General features: G+C 46.4%; 1 protein-coding gene across 1 annotated transcript in view; it reads left to right on the forward strand.

Moving 5' to 3' along the window:
* GPD1L (glycerol-3-phosphate dehydrogenase 1 like) overlaps positions 1-22,838 on the forward strand; it is a 63,112-nt gene that overhangs the window by 8,069 nt on the left and 32,205 nt on the right. The window contains exon 2 of the mRNA XM_081527040.1: positions 7,265-7,442. Coding sequence (XP_081383166.1) covers positions 7,265-7,442 — 178 coding nt within the window. The remainder of the gene's footprint in view (positions 1-7,264; positions 7,443-22,838) is intronic.

Below are 22,838 nucleotides of genomic sequence, written 5' to 3' on the forward strand. Positions count from 1 at the left end.
CATCTAAATACTCTGGCATTTGATTGTACTCTAAAAGCCCTTAGCTGCAAAGAATTACACAAAATGTTAACAGTGGTTCTCTCTGGTGGTGAGTTATTTATAATTGTTTTTTTCATCCTTCACGAATAGCTTTTAGGAATAAGAAAGTAGATGTTATTGAAACCAAAATTGTGGGAAAGGAAATGGCAACCCACTCCAGTATTCTCGCCTGGAGAATCCCATGGAAAGAGGAGCCTGGCGGGCTACAGTCCATGGGGTCGTTAGAAGTTGGACATGACTCACAAACCATAATTGACCATTCTCTTCCCTTGGATGCGTAGGCTGGATCAGCTCTGGGCATGGGATGGGAAGAGTCTAGCTGAACCCTTGTTTGTTCTCCCTGGTGAGTTTCCTCCTTGGTTAAAGAGAGATGGTCTTGTGGGATCCTTTCTGGACCAGAAAGCTCCTGCACCGTGCAGTTCTGGGAATTGTCAGCCTGCCTGGATAGGCATCTTGTCCCTCGGCTGATGAAAATATCACTTCTTTTGAAGAGGAAGAGAGGAGCCAGTGCCAAGGGGTTGAGGGTGTTGCCTAGTGGAGGTTAGGACCTCCAGCAGGTGAGTGTCTGTCCATCTGGGACCCAGGGAGAGAGAGCAGAGTGGTGAAGACATGTGAAGTGAAAGTTGCTCACTCGTGGCCGACTCTTTGCGACCCCATGGGGTATATATATAGTCTGTGGAATCTCCTGGCCAGGATACTGAAGTGGGTAGCCTTCTCCAGGGGGTCTTTCCAACCCAGGGATCGAACCCAGGTCTCCTGTATCGCAGGCGGATTCTTTACCAGCTGAGCCACCAGGGAAGCCCAGTGAAGACATGGCTGGGTTGCGGATCTCTCCTCCTCCGCTGACCACCTGCCTGTTTGATCCTTGGGGTTCAGTGTCTTCACCTGAAAAATGGGGATCATGATAGTCCCTGCCGCAGGGGGTTGCTGAGGCTTGAAACAGATAACGAGGGTGAGGTATTGAAAACAGTACCCTGGTGGTAATCAGATTGCAGTATATAAATGTATCAGACCAACATGTTGCATGCTTTGAGTTTATACAGTGTTATTTGTCAATTATGTGTCAATCAAAAAACAAAAAGCAAACAAACAGCAGTGCCTGACCCTGGTAGTCAGCACATCCCTACCTGCCTCTCTCTCCTCTTCCGCTTCCCTCTGCTCCTTCCTCAACCTCCCCTGCCCTCGCCCCCTTTACCACCTCCTTTCCCCCCATTAACCTCCCCCTACCCTGCAACAGGTGTGGGCTCTGGGTAAAAGCGCAGGACAGCTTCCATGCCCCTCCGATTCCTGCATGCTTGCTCCAGGGGCCCTTCCATCTACCTGGAACCCCACCCCCCACCCCACTCCACCCCAGCCTTGGACTTACTGGCTTTATCCCCTTTGTGTTCTGTGTGCCCGGCATGGTGTCTGCATGGCACGGGTATTCTCAACAAGCGATTCTACTCTGCCCGTCAGCAAATTGGAATCAGTAGAAAGTGTGGGCTTTGGAAACAGATCTGGTTTAGAACTGCTGGCTCCAGATGGACAGCACAACCGGGTAACTTCCTCTCTCCGAGCCTCGACTTCCTTATAGGTAAAATAGGGATAATGTGGCTGCTGAAAAGATGCAATCTTTATTGAATTTGTTACACTATTGCTTCTGTTGTTTATGTTCTGTGTTTGGGGCCATGAGACATGTACGATCTTAGCTCCCCGACCGGGGGTCAAACCCCTGTCATCCCCAGCATTGGAAGGCAAAGCCTTAACCACTGGACTGCCAGGGAAGTACCCCCACCCAAGTCCCTTTTCAATTTCGTTAGCATAACATTGCTGAGGTTGCAAGTTAGTCTGTATCTTGAGACCCAAGACTTAAGATAATTCATGATTCCGCTGCCACTACCTGGTCCAGGGACCCAAGGTCAGAGTGACTGAGCCTCCGTGATCATGTCTTAATCTGCCATGTGGAGGTTGAGATGGAATTTAAACCTCCTTTAAACCGCCCCAGTCACTTTTGCCCTGCTTATTCACTTGCACTCTCTTTAAAAGTTCACTGAAAAAGAAAATTTTGTAACACTTCCCCAAATACCGCAAGTAGATGATAACAGTCCCCTGTAGAATGGAAACAAAACTATCATCTAGGCAGCCTCCTACTTTGCGGAGGGAAATTCGCAGAGGCTGAGGGGGTGGAAAACATGGTAGCGCTCACGTGAGACATGCTGCAGCTCCCTCGGGGAGGCCAGGAGAGCCGAAAAGGACACACGTGTCACTTGGTGCTCCGTGTGTTTGGGCGGCACTCAGCTGACGGGGCTACCGCCAGCCCCCGTTCCTTACTCTGGGAAGCACCACACTCCATCACAGACCTGGCGTTTAGCAGACAGACGAGTGGACACGTGGAGTGATGGCTGCTTGTGACCTTGACCCAGCTGTGTTAATGATCCATGCCTCACCGGGCTTGGGCAGTGACAAGACAGACCTGCGACATGCAGACTCCACCATCGTGGCTGTGGGACCCCAACTCCAGCTGCGGCCAAGCCACACACCACCCGCCTCCGTGGACTGGGCTGTAGGCAGTATTTTTCTTTTTTAATTTTAAGCTCAGTTCTAATGGGTCTGTGATGTTTTTGGACTGGTCCTCTGTAGGCCAGACACATTTTTAGGACAAAGTTGTCACTTATACGTGGGTTCCAGTTCCTTTCAAAACACACAGATTCCTGTAAAACACTCCCTTTGCTATTTGATCCTGTTCCTTACACAAATGTGACAAACACATTTCTTTTTTTAATTTTTAAAAAAATTTAAATGAGTTTTTATTACAGTTTAGGGCTTCCCAGGTGGCGCTGGTGGTAAAGAACCCACCTGCCAATGCAGGAGCCTTCAGAGACTCTTGTTCGATCCCTGGGTCAGGAAGATCCCCTGGAGGAGGGCATGGCCACCCACTCCAGTATTCCTGCCTGGAGAATCCCATGGACAGAGGAGCCTGGCGGGCTATGGTCCATGGGGCTGCAAGGAGTCAGACACGACTGAAGCAACTTAGCATGCACGTATAGTTGCTTTACAGCGTTGTGTTAGTTTGTGCTTTACATCATCCTGAATCAGCTACACATGTACATATATCCCCTCTTTTTTGGATTTTCTTCCTATTTAAGTCACCACAGAACACTGAGTAGACTTCCCTGTGCTAACAATAGGTACTCGTTAGTTATCTGTTTTATATATAGTAACGTATATACATCAATCCCAATTTCCCAATTCATCTCCCCACCCCCAAACATATTTAGTACCATTTCAGAGCCACAGAAGAGTTTTTGGGTATGGATTATACTTAAAAAGCCCCAGCTTTATTCAGGTATACTTGAGACACAGAAAACCGAGTGAGACATAATTAATATTTGATGGGTTTGGAGATACGCATATACCTGTGAAATGGTCACCACAATCAAGATAATAAACATCCATCACCTCCAAGAGTTTCCTCCAGACCCCTACCCCCAGTTTTGGTGGTAAATATATATTCTTATCATACAGAATATATCTCCTTTATTATGCTGAGGCGAATTATGTACGTTTGAGGTTTTATAAACAACACAGAAATGGTGGACAGCAAAGAAAATACTTGGTTCAATGGAGATTGTACTGAAAGAGATGAAAATAAAACAAAGTGTTTTCATTTCTGATCTCTGCTTACCCCGTCCCCCCCAACCTAAAAATGTTTGTTATTTAGACAGAACAAGACTAGGCCTTATGTATCAGTGTTTTTGTTCATCTCCCTAGATTCTTAAGCGAATTGAATTTCTTGCTTCTTCCCCACCCGCATCTCTTCCTGTCCCTCCCCCACCCCGTCCATGAGTGTCAGAGCCAACAGGTTGGCCCAGAATCACCTGGAGTTACCTCTAGCTGCGTATCTGATGCATCCCTTTGCTCCTGCTGCAAAATAGCCCCCTCTCCCTGAATGCAGTGCTGAAAATAACACGAGTGTGTTCTTGCTTGTGCATCTCTGAATCAGCTGGTTCGTTCTTGGCTTGGCCCCACTCCTCACGTGCCTGCGGTTGGCCCAGTGTTGGCTGGAAGCTCTGCTTTGTCTGTTCTTCCCATCCCTGGGGTATGAAGCCCCTTGACTTCTCTGCAGACGTAGGGACTGTTCCCATGTCTTCTCCTTGGACCACCTTCCCGCCTGAGACTTCTCGTTGATGAACTGGGTTGCATCTGAGTCCTTTGTGTTGAAAGTCGCAGTTGACCCTTCTAATCACGTGTCCCTCATCCCCCTTCACCTCTTATCACACACAGCACTGTGAATTCCTTTTACCTTGTTCTCTCGTAAGTGGCTGTGATCTTGGGTGGCCTACGCCCGCAAGGGCTTGGAGCAGGGCTTGGGTTCCCAGCTGGAGATTGAGTCTGGATCGAGGTCAACCAGATCCTAGCCACTAGACCAGTGATCAATGACATGAGCCCTGGCCCTTCAGCTCTGCAGAAAAGAACTTCCACAAAGACGGAAAGTAGAGAAGCAAGTGTTTATTAAGAGGAAAAGAGTATAGTGTGTATGGATAGACACACGGGCAGACTCAGAGGGAGAGTCCCTGAGTTACACTCCTGGCAGTTTGAATTACTTTTATGGGGCATTTCTTAGTGGTTTTCCTTTGGCCAGTCATTCTGGTTTGCGTTCACAGTCCGTATTTGGTATATCTCAGGATCTTTGCATGTGTGTGCACACATCTCTAATCCTAGATGGATTGTACCAAAAAGGCGTTTGGGTAAGGAACATCCCTTGGCATCACTCCCTGTAGCCTTCAAGGAGCCTCTCTGCACACGTGTGGTTGGGGAGGTCTCCTGACTTCGAGAATGAAAAATATGTGGTCTGGGCAGGGTCCAACGTCCTCCTTTGATTGTCCTGCTACTCTCATCTTGGAGTTTTGGTCCAAAGGGAATGAATTTCCAATTGCTTTACTTTGGGAGGCCCTCTACCTCCTGCCTCATGTGGGAAGCTTTTTTTTTCTTTAAATATTCATTTATTTAATTTGGCCGTACCAAGTCTTAGTTGTGGTATGTGGGGATCTAGTTCCCCGACCAGGGATTGAACCTGGGCTCCCTGTATTGGGAGTGTGGCATCTTAGCCACTGGATCCCAGTGAAGTTCCAAAGTGGTTGGGAAGCTTTTGAGAGCACTGCTTTGTATTGCCAACTTCTAGGCAAATGCATTATACACAGTAGGTGTTCAGGACATTTTTTGCAACCGAGATCAATGCATGAATGAAAGACTGAGTGAAGGTGTTGATGAAACTAAGGAGCAGGTAGAATGAAGCCCTGATGAGCTTACAGGAGTGAACAATATACCTGGAGTTCTCATTTTTTTTCTGTCCTAAGCCCCTTTGAGCACCATAGGACAAGGTCTGTCTGGTGGGCTTAGTTCTTAATAGTTCCAATTGTTATTTAAGTTTTCTTAACTAACTTTTCAGCAGATACTACAGTAGGTTTGTCCCTGGTTGCAAATGCTTGACTTCTCCAGGAGGCGACTGTAAAGGGAGAAACAGGTGTATTCCAGTAAGACTGGACCATGAGGAGAGGGCTTGTGGTTCTAGTTTATTTTCTCAGTGGATTAGTAGACTTGGATTCCTAGTGTCTTAGAGATCCCCACCCCTCTAGGTTTGCTGAGTTCATCAGAATCACACTTGGTCTCTTTGACCTTGTGTGAATTGTCAGGATAAACATTAGCATAAAGGTGATAGTGATGGTGGGGAGATTCCTGGCCGTTTCTTCTGTAAAGTGCCAGAGGAGAATTGGATTAACGGATATTTAGCTAATAAACTGTCCTGCTGGCATAGAATAAGGATGTCACAGGGAGAGCCACAGTTGCACATGATCTATTGTGCAGCCAGAGATAAACGCAAGGATAAACCCCTCCATCTCTTCTGTATCAGTTTGGTCCTGCCGCCTTTCTGTCATTACCCCTTACTCATTTTCCAAATTGTCTTAAGAATAATCGTTAGAAAAAAAGAATGAATGCCTTGACATGTGAATTCTCCAGCTGCTCCGGGCCTTTCTTTCCTTTGCTCCTCACACCAGGAAGGTTGTCTAAGAAGCAAACTGTTTTTCCGTTCAAAGTTCTGAAAAAGAAACTGATTGGCTTAGCCAGGATTAGGTACCTACCACCCCTGGCCCAAATTGCTGCACCCAGCACATCCCTGAAATGGGCACAGGTGCCCGAGCTGACCAGCAACATCTCTGCACACCCACGACTCTTGTGCAGAGGACTGGCATTAACTAGCATTAACTGGCATCTTCTCTTCCCTCAGGGGAAAGCCTGTGGATGACTGATTCATCACCAGGATATGTTTGGTGAATAGAGGTGCAGGAAAAAGGGAGCTTTTAGAGGTCACTGGGCGTCGCTGGGGAGACCAGACCCGGAGCCCTTTCTCTGTTCTTTTTCTTGAATCCACTTGGGTCTTGTCTTTCCTTTTTGACTCCACCTGGGCCCTGGTGGAGTTCACCAGAACACAGCTTATTCTACAGTGACTGCTTAGTAATCTTCTCTTGATGGATTTGAAATATAGCCTAATGGGTTTGGAGACTTTGGGAACCCTTGAAATGTTTTTTTTTTTGCTTTTTTGTTTTCAAGATTTATTTTGTTTTTGGCTGCACTGGGTCTCCGTTGCTTTCCCTAGTTGAGGTGAGCAGGGGGCTACACTCTAGGTGCGGTGGTCAGGCTTCTACTTGCCGAGGCTTCTTTTTTGCAAAGCCCAGGCTGTAAGACACATGGGCTTCAGTAGCTGCTCTAGAGCCTGTGAATTACACAGGCCTAGCTGCCTCACTGCATGTGGGATCTTCCTGGAGCAGGGATTGAACCTGTGTTCCCTGCATTGCCAGGCGGATTCTTAATCACTGAGGCACCAGGGAAGCCCTGAAGTGTTATTTTTATGCCATCTTTCAGGTGGATTTCTCTTCCACCTGTGATAGTCTCTTCCAAGAAAGGTTGATGCCTTCTGGTCTCAAGGGGAGGTACTTTTTGACCTTGTACCAAATTCTGAGGCTTTCCTGACCACAGGGTGGTATTTCCAAGTGAAAACAACTAAGTTTCAGCTGAGGCAATATCATATCTTGAGTTCTAAGCTCAGTGCTTGAATAAGAACTCAAGTCTTCTGAATTATAATCTGGTGCTTTTTCTCTTCTGCTCAAGGGAATTTATCATTTTCTTTCTTTTTAAAAGTATTTTTACTATTTTTTAATCGTTTTCTTTTCCACCATTTCTTTTGCAGGGGTTCAGCTGTTGCAAAAATAATTGGTAATAATGTCAAGAAACTTCAGAAGTTTGCCTCCACGGTCAAGATGTGGGTCTTTGAAGAAACAGTTAATGGGAGAAAACTGACAGATATCATAAATAACGACCATGAAAATGTGAAATATCTCCCCGGACACAAGCTGCCAGAAAATGTGGTAAGATTTGGGGGTGAAAAGTATTGGGGTTGACAAAATTCACTCTGATTTTTCCACTACATCTTATGGAAAAACCAGAATGAACCTTTTGGCCAACCCAATTCATTTGGTTCATTCTGAAAGTTAGGCTTGACTGAGTTAGCACCTAGAACTTGGGAGGGTGGGAAAATTGCTTCCCCAGTCTCCTGTTCCTTTCTACCACCAAGTTCATTGCTTGATCTGTTTTGGTTTTCCTCCCTGGTGGCTCAGATGATAAAGCGTCTGCCTATAATGCGGGAGACCGGGTTCGATCCCTGGGTCAGGAAGATCCTCTGGAGAAGAAAATGGCACTCCAGTATTCTTGCCTGGAAAATCCCATGGATGGAGGAGCCTGGCGAGCTGCAGTCCATGGGGTTTCAAAGAGTCGGACACAACTGAGTGACTTCACTTTCTTTATTGTGAATGTGGGCCTTGCTTTGGGCCTTGCTAGGGCTGCCATGACAAAGTAAAATAGACTGGGTGTCTTAAACAACAGGAATGAGTTTTCTCATAATTCAAGAGACTTCAAGTTGTCTGCAGGAAGTAATTTTTTCTCTCCTTTTCTAGGTTCTACTGTCTGGCCTAAGCAATTAAGTTGACACAAATCAGAATAACATGTAGTAAAGAATCTACCTCCAGTGCAGGGGAAATGGGTTTGATCCCTCGGTCAGGAAGATCCCCTGGAGAAGGGAATGGCAGTCCACTCCTGCATTCTTGCCTGGAGAATTCCTTGGACAGAGGAGCCTGGTGGGCTCCACTCCACAGGGTCGCAAAGAGTTGGATACCTCTGAGCAATTAAAAAAAAAAAAAAATGCATGGGAGAGACCCAGGAAAACTTTGTAACCAAAAAGATAGAAGCCCTTACCTTAGATAATCCTCAGCTAAAGAAAAAAAGGGTATGTGGGGAACTTGCTCAGTGGTCCAGTGGTTAAGACTCTGAGGTTCCAGTTCAGGGGACATGGGTTTGATCCCTCATCAGGGAACTAAGATCATCCCACATGCCTCAGGGCATGGCCAAAAAGCAAGAAAAAGGAGGCTATTGAGGGTGAGGAGAGTCAGTTATGGGAGGTGAGCAGGAAGGCACAGGAAACAAAGGTGAGATTCTTATGCAGATTTAATCATTACCTTCCCAGTTTTGAGAGTCTGTAGAGATCTGGCCCTCCTCTTCTTCCCTTGCAGGGAGACCGCCCCCCCTTTACAAATGGAGATTTCCCTTATAAATGTAAATATTTTTACATAAGGGCAACTCCTATTTGGTTTTCATTGAGTCAGTGATGCCATCCAACCATCTCGTCCTCTGTCACCCCCTTCTCCTCCTGCCCTAGATCTTTCCCAGCATCTTAAAATAATTAATATGCTGAACTTCCTTGGTGGTCCAGTGGTAAAACTCCACACTTCCAATGCAGGGTCCTTGGTTGGGAAACTTAAGATCACACAAGCTGCGGGCTGCAGCCAATAAATACATAAATAAAATAACTATAAGTAATAATAATTAATACACCCGCTGCAGGAAGGGGGACAACTTCCAGGGCCTGAAAGGGGGCTCTTGTCTAACACTCAGAAATGAATTGTCCCAGGAGACACACAAACTGGCGAAGCAAGAGACTTTATCAAGAAGGGATGCCTGGGCAGAGAACAGAAGGAAGAAGGAACCCAGGAGAACTCTGCCACGTGGCTTGCAGTGCGCTCTGCAGTCTCCGGTTTTATGGTGATGGGATTAGTTTCTGGGATGTCTTTGGCCAGTCAGTCTGACTCAAGAGTCCTTCCTGGTGGCACACGCATTACTCAGCCAAGATAGATGCCAGCGAGAAGGATTCGGGGAGGTGGTTGGACATGTGGTGTCTCCTTTTGGACCTTTCCCGAACTCTTCCAGTTGGTGGTGGCTTGTTAGTCCCTGTTCCTTCCCAGGACCTCCTGTCGTGAAATAACTCACGCAAATGGTTACTCCGGTGCCTGGCCAGGGTGTGGCGTTTCACTCAGTTGGTTTCCCCTAGCATGCCAAAGGCATATTTTTAGGTGGCAAAATCTGCTCTGCTAAAAAGCCCGTGAGCAAGGTGTTGGCAGGGTTGGCTTCTTCTGAGGCCTCTCCTGGCCTCTGCTTCCTGTGTCTCCACGTGGTCCTTCTTCCTAATCACCTCTGTATAGACACCAATCACATTGGGTTTGGGCTCACCCAGTGACCTCATTTTAACGTAATTCCCTTTATAAAGACCCTGCCTCCAAATACAGTCACATTCGGGGGGACTAGAGTTCGGACTTCCACATATGAATCTGGGGCGGGGGCGGACACATTGCAGCCCATCACAGTCTACCTTCTTGGCATTCAGGGTGCTGATCACATCAAAGCTGGAACTACGAATTTTGCTTTTTGTGTTGGTACCTGACACTTGCTCCTTGGAGGAAAAACTATGACAAACTTAGACAGAATTTTAAAAAGCAGAGACATCACTTTGCCAACAAAGGTCCATATAGTCAAAGCTGTGGTTTTTCCAGTGGTCATTATGGATGTGAGAGTTGGACCATAAAGAAGACTAGATGCTGAAGAATTGATGCTTCCGAATTGTGGTGTTGGAGAAGACTCTTGAGAGTCCCTTGGACTGCGAGGAGATCCAACCAGTCCATCCTGAAGGAAATCAACCCTGAATATTCATTGGAAGGACTGATGCTGAAGCTGAAGCTCCAGTACTTTGGCCACCTGATGGGAAGAGCTGACTCATTGGAAAAGACCCTGAAGCTGGGAGAGATTGAAGGCAGGAGGAGAAGGGGATGACAGAGGATGAGATGGTTGGATGGCATCACCGACTCGATGGACACTGAGTTTGAGCAAACTCCAGGAGATAGTAAAGGACAAGGAAGCCTGACATGCTGCAGTCCATGTGGTCACAAACAGTCGGACACAACTGAGCGACTGATCAACAACAAAAAGGAAGAAATGGAAATTTTATTTGAGCTAAATGAAGGCTTATAACCCAGGAACAGCATCTTAGCACCAAGAACTCTTCTGTTAGAAGTCAAGGCAGAGTTATATAAGTTTTTTGAGGGAGCTGTATATTGAATGATGTGATATTGACAGTTGTGCCAGTCCAAACCTGTAGGTACAAAGCAGTGATGCCGAAAACTTGGCTTCTCTGTATAGCGGTGTTGAATCAAATCTCAGAGACAGAGTTTTGGGTGAAGTAGAAAAGAATAGCTTTATTGCTTTGTCAGGCAAAGGGGAACACAGTGGGTTCCTGTCCTGGAAAACCATGATTCCCAATCCGGGTGAACTTGCTGAGGAGTTTTATAACAATACTTCCACAGTGGGATTGCTGACAAGATGAGGGTGTGTGCCGGGTCTCAAGTCAGTACAGTCGCTCAGTCATGTCCAACTCTGCGAGCCCATGGACTGCAGGCTTCCCTGTCCATCACCAACTCCTGGAGCTTGCTCAAAGTCATGTCCATCAAGTCAGTGATGCCATCCAACCATCTCATCCTCTGTCATCCCCTTTTCCTGCCTTCAATCTTTCTCAGCATCAGAGTCTTTTTCAGTGAGTCGGTTGTTCAAATCGGGTGGCCAAAGTACTGGAGTTTCAACATTAGTCCTTCCAATGAATATTCACAACTGATTTCCTTTAGGATGGACTGGCTGGATCTCCTTGCAGTCCAAGGGACTCTCAAGAGTCTTCTGCAACACCACAGTTCAAAAGCATCAATTCTTTGGTGCTCAGCTTTCTTTATAGTCCAACTCTCACATCCATACACGACCACTGGAAAAACCATAGCTTTGATTAGATGGACCTTTGTCGGCAAAGTGATGTCTCTGCTGTTCTCAGGTGGTCATCTCCTAATCTTGCTGAGCTTCTTTAGTCCCTTTCATCTTGCCTCAGGTGTTTTCCTGGCTGCTCCTCCCTTGATGAGTACTAATCTGCTCTTTGGAACTCAGGGAAGGTCATGGAGGCTGGAGTCTTCCCTACAAGAAAAAAGGGACAAAAGATTCCCGTGCCTAGAAGCCCCACAGGATCCTCTTTGGTTTCAGTGGCGGGTCATTGCGATCCCCTACAAGATCTAGAAGGAATGTTGTCTTTAAGGAATTGCTTCCTTGATGCTGGGAGAGCGTTCTTCTATGGTTGAGCAGGTATTTCCACCTACGGGGAAGGTATGGTCCCTGTATAATGCAGATACTCAATGCCCAATAGATGGGAGTTGTTTAGTTGCTCAGTTGAATCTGACTCTTTGCAGGCCCATGACTGTAGCTCGCCAGGCTCCTCTGTCCATGGGATTTCCCAGGCAAGGGTGCTGGAGTGGGTTGCTATTTCCTTCCCCAGGGGATCTTTCCAACCCAGGGATCAAACCCATGTCTCCTACTTGGCAGGCAGATTGTTTACCACTGAGCCACATGGGAAGTTCCCAGTAGAGGGGAGAGAGCAGACCGAAGGGCAGAGAAAAAAATATATATTTTTTTGTTTAAATTGTTCTTGTCTTGCCATAAAACATGGGTTTTATTTCACATACCCTTTCTAAGTTGGTGGACTTTGGTCCATCCCTAGGCCAGCTAATGGACTGGTCTTTAATTAAAATCAAGGTTAAGACCTAAATCACTGAAGGGGATTGGAGGAAATAGAAAATTGGAAGAATGATAGTTTAAAATTCCAGCTTATTAGGCTTGAGCAGGAAAATCTAGGTTATTGCCTGGCCTCATTCCAGTGACTTGTGGAAGAAGGAAGAAATGAGATGAGAATGAAAATGCTGACCCGGCTACTGGTGTGAGTGGGGTTCGTGAGCTTTTTTTTTAAATATTTATTTATTTATTTCTGGCTGCTCCCAGTCTTCATTGCGGTGCGTGGGCTTCTTGTTGCAGTAGCTTTTCTTGTTGCAGAGCACAGGCTCTCGGTGCTCAGGTTTCAGTAGCTGGGGCACACAGGCTTAGCTGCCATACAGCGTGTGGTATCTTCCCGGGCCAGGGATCAAACCAGTGTCCCCTGTGTTGCAAGGCGAATTCTTCACCACTGGACCCCCAGGGAGCCTAGAATTCATGAACTTCTGTTCCAGATTCACCCCTGGGTGGCTTTTTGGAAGAGTCTGTTAGAAAACCAGCCCAGGGACTTCCTTGGTGATCCAGTGGTTAGGACTCTGCACTTCCAGTGCAGGGGGCGTGGGTTCGATCCCTGGTCTGGGAACTAGGATCCTGGATGCCATAAGCTGCAGACCCAAAAAAGAAAGAAAGAAAATGAAAACCAGCCCACAGGGCTATCTGACTTCTGGCAGGGGAGACAGATTTGTAGGCTGGTGAATGCCAGCAAGTTTGGAGATACAGACCTTCTCACTGAGGATTGCCGATTGGCTTTGGGTACAGAGGTCCTTGGCATCAAGCGCTGTGGGAAGTAGTTCACATTTATCATATCGTTACCTGAAAACTGAGATCACCTCTTGATAAGTGTCAAGGGAGAAGGAAGGATTTATTCTTTGCATCAAGTAAGGAGAACCTCAGGGGTCTTTCCCAAAGCAGAGCCTCCCCAACAGCAAAACTGTGGGCGTTATAATCTAAGAGAACATGCATATTCACATAGAGGCTTGGGTGTTAGACAGAGTGAGTCCAAGCTTCAGTGGAATGAAATGAAGGTCAGAAAAGGTCAACTTCATCATTCCTTAGGTTCTAGTTGATCTGGAGGTGGAGTGCCCAGGGTGGGTTTAAATCCTTCAAAACACTTAAGACGGAGCTTTAGGCTATTCTAACTGATTTGGTATCTTTGCTGTTGTTACTTCTCTTGTTTGATAAGTTTGTGTTTCCTTAGTCAAGCCAGGCTTAGGTCCCAGAATGGCTTAGGCCAGAGATGGCTTCTCTTCTGTCAAGAAAGCCATGCCTGGTTTTCCTTTGGTGGGGACTTCCTGCGCTATCTCCTTACAGTCTCATTGAATGTTCTCAGTGACCCTCTTAGGATGGTGCTATTCGTTTTCTTATTATGATGATGCTTCTGATTTTACAGGGGAAGAAACTGCAGCTCAGAGAAGTTAATGAACTTACCCCAGGTCACAGAGCTGTCAGCTGGCAGGCCTGCGCCTGCTGAGTCATGGCTTCTAGACAATGATGACTTGATGATTTCTCTGTGTCACTGCATAGAGCGCTTCCCTGGGGTTACTCCTGGTGCTGTGGGTGGAGAGAGGACGGTTCCCCAGGCCTCCGAGCTGAGCAGTGAAGTTGCCCAACTATCTGATGGCGAGAGTAAACGGGCCACTGTTCCCGCGGCCCTGGAAAGCCTCCGAGGTCGTGTCTAATCTTGCTTGGGGCAGACTGGTCCTCTGAGCGTCCCTTCTCATCCGTGTCGGGACCCACCGCTCCTTCCCTTCTGTAGACCACATGCTCCCTTAGCGAGTTCTTCCACTGTGCTCTGAGCCAGCTCCTTCTGCATCCTCTGCACCCCCTGCACCCCACCTGCCCCAGGTGTGTGCACCAGACCTGCTGGGGTTTCGTTGTCCCATGATTCCTAGCGAGGTGCTCAGCAAACACAGTGGGAGATGAATCTGCTAGTTGTTCACTGTCTGCATGGAGAACAGGGGAGCAGAAGGCTGAGAGGGAGTCAAAAACACACCCTCCCAAAGCCTAGCCCATGTGCCCAGGTGTGGACGAGGGAGGAACTCTGCTCCTAGAAGGTTGTAGCCTCATGACAGTGAGTGTATCTGGTCCATGGACTGGATGTTTGTATGGTCTCTGGTCGTTTGCTTAGCTGTTGCAGACAGTGCTCCCGGGAATGGCCTTATTCACGTCTGAGGTGCATATCACAAGGTCACAGGGAATGCAGCCTGTAATCTTCCAGGTCACACCACTGGTTTCCAGCATGGGTGTGAAACCACACAACTCAGATTAGGACATGAACCCAGATTGGGATTGAACCCTCTGTCCTTTAATTAAGATCATATACCTGGTCTCAGGACTTACTGAAGTTCAGGTTCTTTATGTCTCAGTGCAGAAAGAATTCAGTGAGAGACAAAGGGATATAGGTAAGAAGGGGATGTATTTAGAGAGAAACCCAGCCCACACACTGAGTGTGGGCCATCTGGGCCTTCTTAGAAGGCAAATGGCCCTGAAGTATGGGGGTGATTAGTTTTTATGGGCTGGGTAATTTTATAGGCTAATGAGTACAAGGATTATTCTAGCAGTTTGGGAGAGAAGGGGCAGGAATTTCCAGGAATTGGGGCACTGCTCACTTTGGGGCCTTTTATGGGCAGCCTCAGGACTGTCAGGTGGTGCATTGGGAAAAAATCTTCCTGCTAGTGCAGGAGTCACAGGAGATGCAGGTTCCATCCTTGTGTCAGGAAGATTCCCTGGAGGGGGAAATGGAAACCCACTCCAATATTCTTGCCTGGAGCATCCTATGGACAGAGAAGTCTGGCAGCATGCTACAGTCCGCGGGGTCACTACGAGTCAGACACGCCCGAGCACCTGAGCACATCAGGACTGTCATCAGGACTGTCAGGCGTCTGTGGGCATGTTAATTAGCATGTACTAAGGCAATGGCACCCCACTCCAGTACTCTTACCTGGAAAATCCCATGGACGGAGGAGCCTGGTAGGCTACAGTCCGTGGGGTCGCTAAGAGTCGGACACGACTGAGCGACTTCCCTTTCACTTTTCCCTTTCATGCACTGGAGAAAGAAATGGCAACCCACTCCAGTATTCTTGCCTGGAGAATCCTAGGGACGGCGGAGCCTGGTGAGCTGCCGTCTATGGGGTCGCACAGAGTCGGACACGACTGAAGCGACTTAGCATAGCATAGCATAGCAATGTATTATAGTGAGTGCATAATGAGACTAAGGTCTACCAGAAGTGGAATCTTCTGTCATCTTGGACCTAGTCGGTGTTAGTCAGTTCTAAGCAGTTTGTGTTGTATCCTTAACAGCTTTGTCCTTCTTTACAAGGTTGTGCCCTGCCCCCTTCCTTCCTGTGTCCATCTCCACGCCCCCAGCAGGGTCTGAGAACTCACATCCTTCCATACCCTTGCTGGCCCTTGGTGCAGAACACAGAGGGTGTTGAAAAGTTTTATTTCTTAAGCTGGCTAAAGGTACACTGGCATTTGCTTCTTTGTCTCTTGTTTGGGCTTTCTAGATTCTAGCATTTGTATGTATGAGATGTCTTATAATGTGGGATTCCCAGGGGCCACAGTGGTAAAGAATCCACCTGCCAATGCAGGAGACGTGGGAGACTCGGGTTCGGTCCCTGGGTGGGGAAGATTCCCTGGAGGAGGGCATGGCAGCCCACTCCAGTATTCTTGCCTGGGGAATCCCATGGACAGAGGAGCCTGGTGGGCTACACAGTCTGTAGGGTCCCGAAGAGTTGGACACGACAGAACACGCACGCACACACACAAAATGTCTCATAATAAGTGATTTTAAAAGTTGAGCAGATGAAGTTGAGGGCCGACTCTGAATGAGTCTAGGCAGCCCTGCTCCTCCTGGTAGGATGGGCTGTTGTAAGGAGTGAATGAGATGATCCACATAAATTGCTGAGTGTGAGAATCTGTTACAAAACTACGGCTTTGTTTCTATCGGGTTTTTAAAATTTTTTTTTTTTTCCAGAGTTTTTCAAATACCTCATTCCGCCATTTAAAACATAAAGTAGGGTTAGACAAGACCAATGGTTGTTACCATTATTTCATATAAAAAGTCAGACATAAGATTAATTGACTCAGTGAATGTCCATCCAGAGCTAAAAGCCAGCGTTACTCACTTCTGTCTTGTGGATTCAAGCAGGAGAGACTTGCTGCATATCATCCGCATGGGAGTGTGATTTATGACGTCTGTCACTTGCGCTCATTGAGACCAGGGGTCTTCCTTGCTGGGGCCCCCAGACTGCTGCCGGCCTGAGCCTTTTCCAGGTCATCACATACTCATCACGTGACCCCTCCACAGGGGAACCTTCTGTATCAATGACCTCACCAGGTCATCAACTTCTCACTGAAAGCTGGGACAGACTGGGTTTGTGATTTCCCCTTAGACTTGCATGGAGGAAGGTTTCTTACTTCCTGTCACTGCAGGATAAACAGTGTTGGTCCTCTGTTAGAGCCATCTTTCCAGGGCCTGTGTTTAGAGCTCACCCAGGTAGAGAACCCTGCTGCCTTGGTTCAGCTTTAACCAACGTCAGTGTGACACCAGGACTGATCATTGCCGCATCTTCTGTGAACTGTAGTTGTCACGGCTCTCCTCTTTTGACTTCTAAACCTCGCCGGTTCTTTTTCAAAAACAGCTTTACTGAGATATAATTCTCAGGCATACAGTTTGCCCTTTAAAGGGTACAATTTAAGAAGTTAAAGCTTTCATATGACCCAGCAACTGTCCTCTAGGTTTATACTCAGGAGAAGGGAAAACATGTTCATACAAAACGCTTTACACAAATGTTCCAATTCAGTGCTTTCTATGTATATTCACAGAATTGGGCAACCGTTGCTGCAATTAATTTTCATCACCTGAAAGAGAAACCTCACATCCTTTAGCAGTCACCTCCTACTTCCTCCCATCTGCAGCCCTAAACAACCACTAATCTTTCTGTCTCGCCATTTGCCAGTTCTGGACTTTTCATGTAAATTTCACCATACAATGCCTCACCTCCTCTGCCTGGCTTCTTTCACTTAGCATAATGTTTTCAAGGTTATCCATGTTGTGTCCTGAATCAGTACTTCACTCCTTTTTATGGCTGACCAATGTTCCGTCTTATGGGTGTACCATATTTTGCCTATTTACTCACTGGTTGGTGGACGTTTAGGTTGTTTCCATTTTTTGGCTATTACGAATAGTATTGCTGGGAACATTTGTGTAAAGTGTTTTGTGTGAACATGTTTTTGCTTCTTTTAAGCATAATACCTAGGAGTACAGTTGCTGGGTCATACAGAAACTGTTTAACTTTTTGAGGAACTCTTGCCAGACTTTTTCAAAGTGGTTGCACAGTGCGTTGTATGAGGGTTCCAATTTCTCCACATCCTCACCAACTCTTGTTATCATCTACTGTTTTTTTAATACTTTATTTATTTGGCTCTGCAGAGTCTCAGTTGAAGCATGTGGGATCTTTAGTTGTGGCTTGTGGATTCTTAGTTATAGCATGTGGAATCTAGTTCCCTGACTAAGGATTGAACTCTGAGCTGCCTGCATTGAGAGTGCAGAGTCTCAGTTACTAGACCACCAGGGAAGCCCCTTAGCTAACTAAGTTTCTGGCTTAGGGTTAGGTTGAGATGGTATCTTGTTGTGGTTTTGATTTTCATTTGCCTGATGGCTTACGGTATTAGTAATCTTTTCATGTGCTTATTGGACATTTTGATATCTTCCTTGGGGAAATGTTTTTTTTTTTAAGCCCATTTTTAAAAATTGGGTTGTCTTTTTATTATTGAGTTGCAAGGAGTATTTATTAGATACAAATCCATTTTCAAGTATATAGTGTGGAAGTGCATTCTCATCCTGTGAGTTTTCACTTTCTTGATGGTATCCTTTGAAGCATAAACATTTTAAGCTTTGAAATCCAACTGAGATATTTTTCTTTGTTACGAACTTGCTGGATTTGTTCCTTGCATAGGCCTGCATTCATTGATGTCTTCAGCTCCTGGAATAGTGCCAGGTGTAATCTGTGGTCCGACTGAGTGCCAGGGACAGTGCAGTGGAGCGGGAGAACCAACCAGACCAGGGAGTTTCATTTCAGTGGTTTAGGTGGTGTCCCATGGGATAGAAGGTTCGGCCAAGGTAATGTTTGAAAAAAATGACCATAGACTTTTCGGTAATACGGTTGTGATTGTGCCTGTTAATTTTAGCTTTAAGGCTTCTGGAGATTAGAATATCAGTTTAGTAGGAGCATCAGCATCTACTCTTTTCTCCCTGGGTTTAGCTTTTTTATTTTCATTCATCTTCATTGGTGTTTCTCAAACTTAAGTGGTCCTCAGAACTACTTGGAGAGTTTACCAGGGATCCCTGGATCCACGTCTAGAGTTTCTGATTCACTGGGTCTCAGGGGAGGTCCAGGTACTTGCATTTGTAACAAGTTCCCCGGTGATGGGGGTGCTGATGGTTCAGGAACCACACCTTGGGCCCTGCTGATCTACATAATAAGCAGCTTTTTATTTTTTTTCTTCCAGAGGCAGCCTCACTTACTAAAGTGGTATGTTTATATAAGAGTCTGCAGAGGGGCTTCCCTGGTGGTCCAGTGGGTAAGACTCCACCTTCCGTGGCAGGGGGTGCGGGTTTGACCCCTGGTTGGGGAGGTAAGATCCCACGTGACTCAGCCAAAGATCCAAACTATAAAACAGAAACAATATTGTAACAAAAACAATACTGGAAAAATGGTCCACGTCAAAAATCTTGAAACAAGCGACAACAACAAAAAGGAACCCTCAGATAACGTTGCCTGTTCTTGAGGATCATTTTTCTGATGCCGAGGATGGTGCGCCATCATTCTGGAGCCAAGGGTGTGAACTTCATCTTGGCCTAAGTGGAGCTTAAGAGAACAGGAGTAAACCACAGTATTTGTGAGCCTCTGCTGTGTGGCAGCTCTACTTTGCTATGTATGTTACTCATGCTGTTGTGTTTAATCTAAATGCTCATCCCCTCAGCAACATGGGCGAGTTGCCTGGGGTGCCCAGTTACTTAGCTGGTGGTGAAACTGGGTCAAGATGCCCACAGGCTGCACAGTGATAGCTAACCCAGGGGGAAAGAGAAGAACCTTCGGGCTTGGCCCATAGAGTCGACTGGCTCTGTTGTAAAGGTCATGCTTGGTTGGGCTGGGTCTTCGTTGCTGCACACGGACTTTCTCTGGTTGCGGAGAGCGGGGGCTTCTGTTGCAGAGCGCAGGCTCCAGGCTCTGGGCGTGTGGGCTTCAGTAACTGGGGCTCTCGGGCTCTGCAGTGTGGACTCAGCAGTTGTGGGGCACAGGCTTACTTTCTCCGTGGCCTGTAGGATCTTCCCGGACCCAGAATCAAACTCATGTCCCTTGCATTGGCAGGCAAATTCTTAACCACCAGACCACCAGGGAAGCCCTTATTGGCTCTGTTTTAAATGATTTTATTTATTATTAGTTTTTAAGTTTTTTTATTAGCGTGAACCAAGAGCCCTGGATTCCTGGAAGACTGGGCATCAGATGGACCAGCCGTGATGCCTTCATTCTATTTTATTTATTTATTTTAGTTGGAGGCTAATTACTTTACAATACTGTAGTGGTTTTTGCCATACATTGACATGAATCCACCATGGGTGTACATGTGTTCCCCATCCTGAACCCTCCTCCCTCCTCCCTCCCCATCCCATCCCTCCGGGTCATCCCAATGCAACAGCCCTGAGCACGCTGTCTCATGCATCGAACCTGGACTGGAGATCTGTTTCACATATGGTAATATACATGTTTCAATACTATTCTCTCAAATCATCCCAACCTCGCCTTCTCCGACAGAGTCCAAAAGTCTGTTCTTTACATCTGTGTCTCTTTTGCTGTCTCTTATATAGGGTCATTGTTAACCATCTTTCTAAATTCCATATATATGCATTAGTATACTGTATTGGTGTTTTCTTTCTGGCTTACTTCACTCTGTATAGTAGATGCCTTCATTCTAATTGGATTTCCTGTCCTGCTGGCCAATGACAAGCAAGGCCTTTTGCTCTGAATAGTCTTTCTCAAAGCATTTCGGGAACCTTTAGTGGCGGACGCCCTCAGGAAGATTTTGGCAGCAGGCCCGTGAAATAGGTCAGCATTTCCAAAGCAGTGTCCTGATTTGGCTCAGAGTAGAAGATAGGATAGAGGCTTAGCTAAAGCTGTCATTCTGAAAGAGGGTATTCAGTTTATTGTGTCTTTTGGGGAGAGCTTATTTTGATCCTGTGTAGCAGGCATGACGGCCGTGTGCACCATACAAGGGCAGCTTGGGTCACATGTTGCTTCTGTGGGTTAAACCCTTAGCACTCAGACGAGGACAGTGGAAGGACATCAGTGTGTGCTGAGGGAGTCCCCAGACATATTGTCCCAGAGACCTGACACACCCAACCAGCTACTGTCTTCTTTGATTTGTTGAAAAAGGAAACGGAAAAGATGGGAAGAAATGCTGGGCCAGCTGGCAGCCTCCATGGGAGTGTTTCGTCACAGGGGACATAGGATGGGCTGATGCCTTAAAGGTTAAGAACTGATAGGAGGCCAGTGGATTTTTCTGATGAGTAATCTCTCTCACTGATTTCGTATCACTGCAGAGTGCTAGTATCTATATTAATTTGAAAGTGGTCTGTGAAGTAGCTGGTAGGAAAGGTGATTTTTAACAATATTTTATTTTTAATTGGAGGATAATTACAATATTGTGATGGTTTCTTTTTTTATAATTAATTTTATTTTTAATTGAAGATAATTGCTTTACAGTTTCTACCATACATCAACATGAATCAGCCATAGGTATACATATAAACCATCCCTCCCCATCTCACCCCAGGAAAGGTGATTTTTTAAAAAATATTTACTTGGCAGTATTGGGTCTTAGTTTAGACATGCAGGATCTTTAGTTGCTCTACAGCCTGTGGGATCTCAGTTCCCTGACCGGGGATCAGACCCAGGTCCCCTGCACTGGAAGCAGATTCTTAACCACTGTGCCACCGGGAAGCCCCAGAAGAGTAATTGTTACCCCGTTCTGTAGCCAGGGTGATGGTGCTCAGTGAACAGGAGTCATCTGTGCAGGCCCCATAGCTGATCAGTTGTGGACATGGGACCCGAATGTACATCTTTTCCATCTTTTCTCTGCTTCTGGTGTCTTTTACATCTTACTAGGTCAGGAAATGCCCTGAAGAGAGAAAGGGTGTGTGTTTTCCGGCAGGGTCGGGGGACAGGGAGGTGGATGGGGAAGTGGAGAAACAATAGGTCTAGAGAAGCAAGGTTTTCATTAAAATTCAGGCTGCCAGGCTCCGTGTGAGAAGGGGGTCAAGAACAGAAGTCCCTGCCTAAGTGAGGCCAGTAGCCCCAGGGGGAGTGGGGGGGGTGAGAGTTCTAATGAAGGCTGGGGGGTGGAGACGGGTTGGGACCACAGGCAGATTTGTAAGAGCTTAATGAGCCTTGTCAATAAGAGGCAGACAGCAATTGTGGTTCGGCATCAAGGCTGATGGCTTAGAATAAGAAACTGCTCTTTTGGAGGAGGCGAAATATCCAGATGCCAAGGAAATCCTTACTACCTAACCTAGATTACCAAACCAGAGAAGCCCCTCTGAAGAGGAAGGCAGATTTCCCTCAGCCTTGGGTATGTGAATAAAGAGGGAGAAATGCTAAGCTTTGGGCTATGAGCTTAGTCATTCTATGGGGACGACTCTCTTTGTTGCCATTCAAGTCAGCTTAAGCTGACATTTTGGGTCATATGACTAAAAAATCAGGTAGGGCCAGTTTCAGGCGCAGCCTAAAACAGTGGATTAAGTAATATCAACAAGGCCCTTTTTTTTTTTTTTTTTTTCCTGTTTCTCTACTCTGGCTTCATTCACACTGGAGCTCCTTGGCAGGTCTAGGTTCTGCCCCTCACATTTGTAAAATGGCTGCAACTGTTCCAGACCTTGCAACATTATTCCATACTGTTCAAGGAAAGACACAATAGCTGGTGCAGAAGAGTAAAGAAGCAACTGTTCCTCAGAAACCCCAGCAAACATTGGTTCCCATTGTTTTATTTGTCTGTCCATTGACCTGAATAACTTAAAGACCATTCATGGGGGGTGGGGGTGGGGTGGGCATTTCCACCCAAACTGCATAGTTAAAGTGGTAAAGCAATAGCTTTTGAAATGAAATTTAGAGGCATTTTTGCCAGAAAGAAAGAGAATGGAGGCTAGGTGGTAAATCACAGGTCTTCCATACCAGCCAAAGGAAGGGGCGAGTGAAATAATGCCAGGTATATTTTCTCGGGGAATTCTTTGAGAGGGGTAGTAACTCTTGCACATGCATTAGTTAAGAGACTAGACTAAACTGTAAAAAAAAAAAAAGACAATAATGTAACTTAAAGAACAAAGATTTATTTCCCTCTCACATAACAGCAGTCCATCAGCCTTGCTTCACACCATTATTCTTGGTCCCAAGTGGGTTTTCAACTAGCACAAAAGTGGGGAAGGGAAAGTGTGGAGGAAGCAGCCCCTGTTTGAAGGACTCTGGGTCTTAAGTGGTATGCACTGCTCCATCTCTCATTCCACTGATGGGAACTTGGTCCTTGACCTTGTGTATCTGCAAGGCTGCTGGGAAATGCAGTCCTGCGTGCTAGGTGACCATTGACCAGCTTGCATCTCTGTAGTTACGGAGAAAGGGGAGAAGAAATTTTATTGAGGAGCTGGCACCTCCATCACAACTCCCACACTAGGTTTCCGAGGAGGCTTATCTATTCTGAATGATGTTCCTGTGGCAGATAGCACTTCAGAGAAGAACCCACATCGAATTTCC

The sequence above is a fragment of the Giraffa tippelskirchi genome, chromosome 9, assembly GCF_054371585.1.
Source record: "Giraffa tippelskirchi isolate mGirTip1 chromosome 9, T2T-mGirTip1v1.2.pri, whole genome shotgun sequence".
In the NCBI taxonomy this organism is placed as follows: domain Eukaryota; kingdom Metazoa; phylum Chordata; class Mammalia; order Artiodactyla; family Giraffidae; genus Giraffa; species Giraffa tippelskirchi.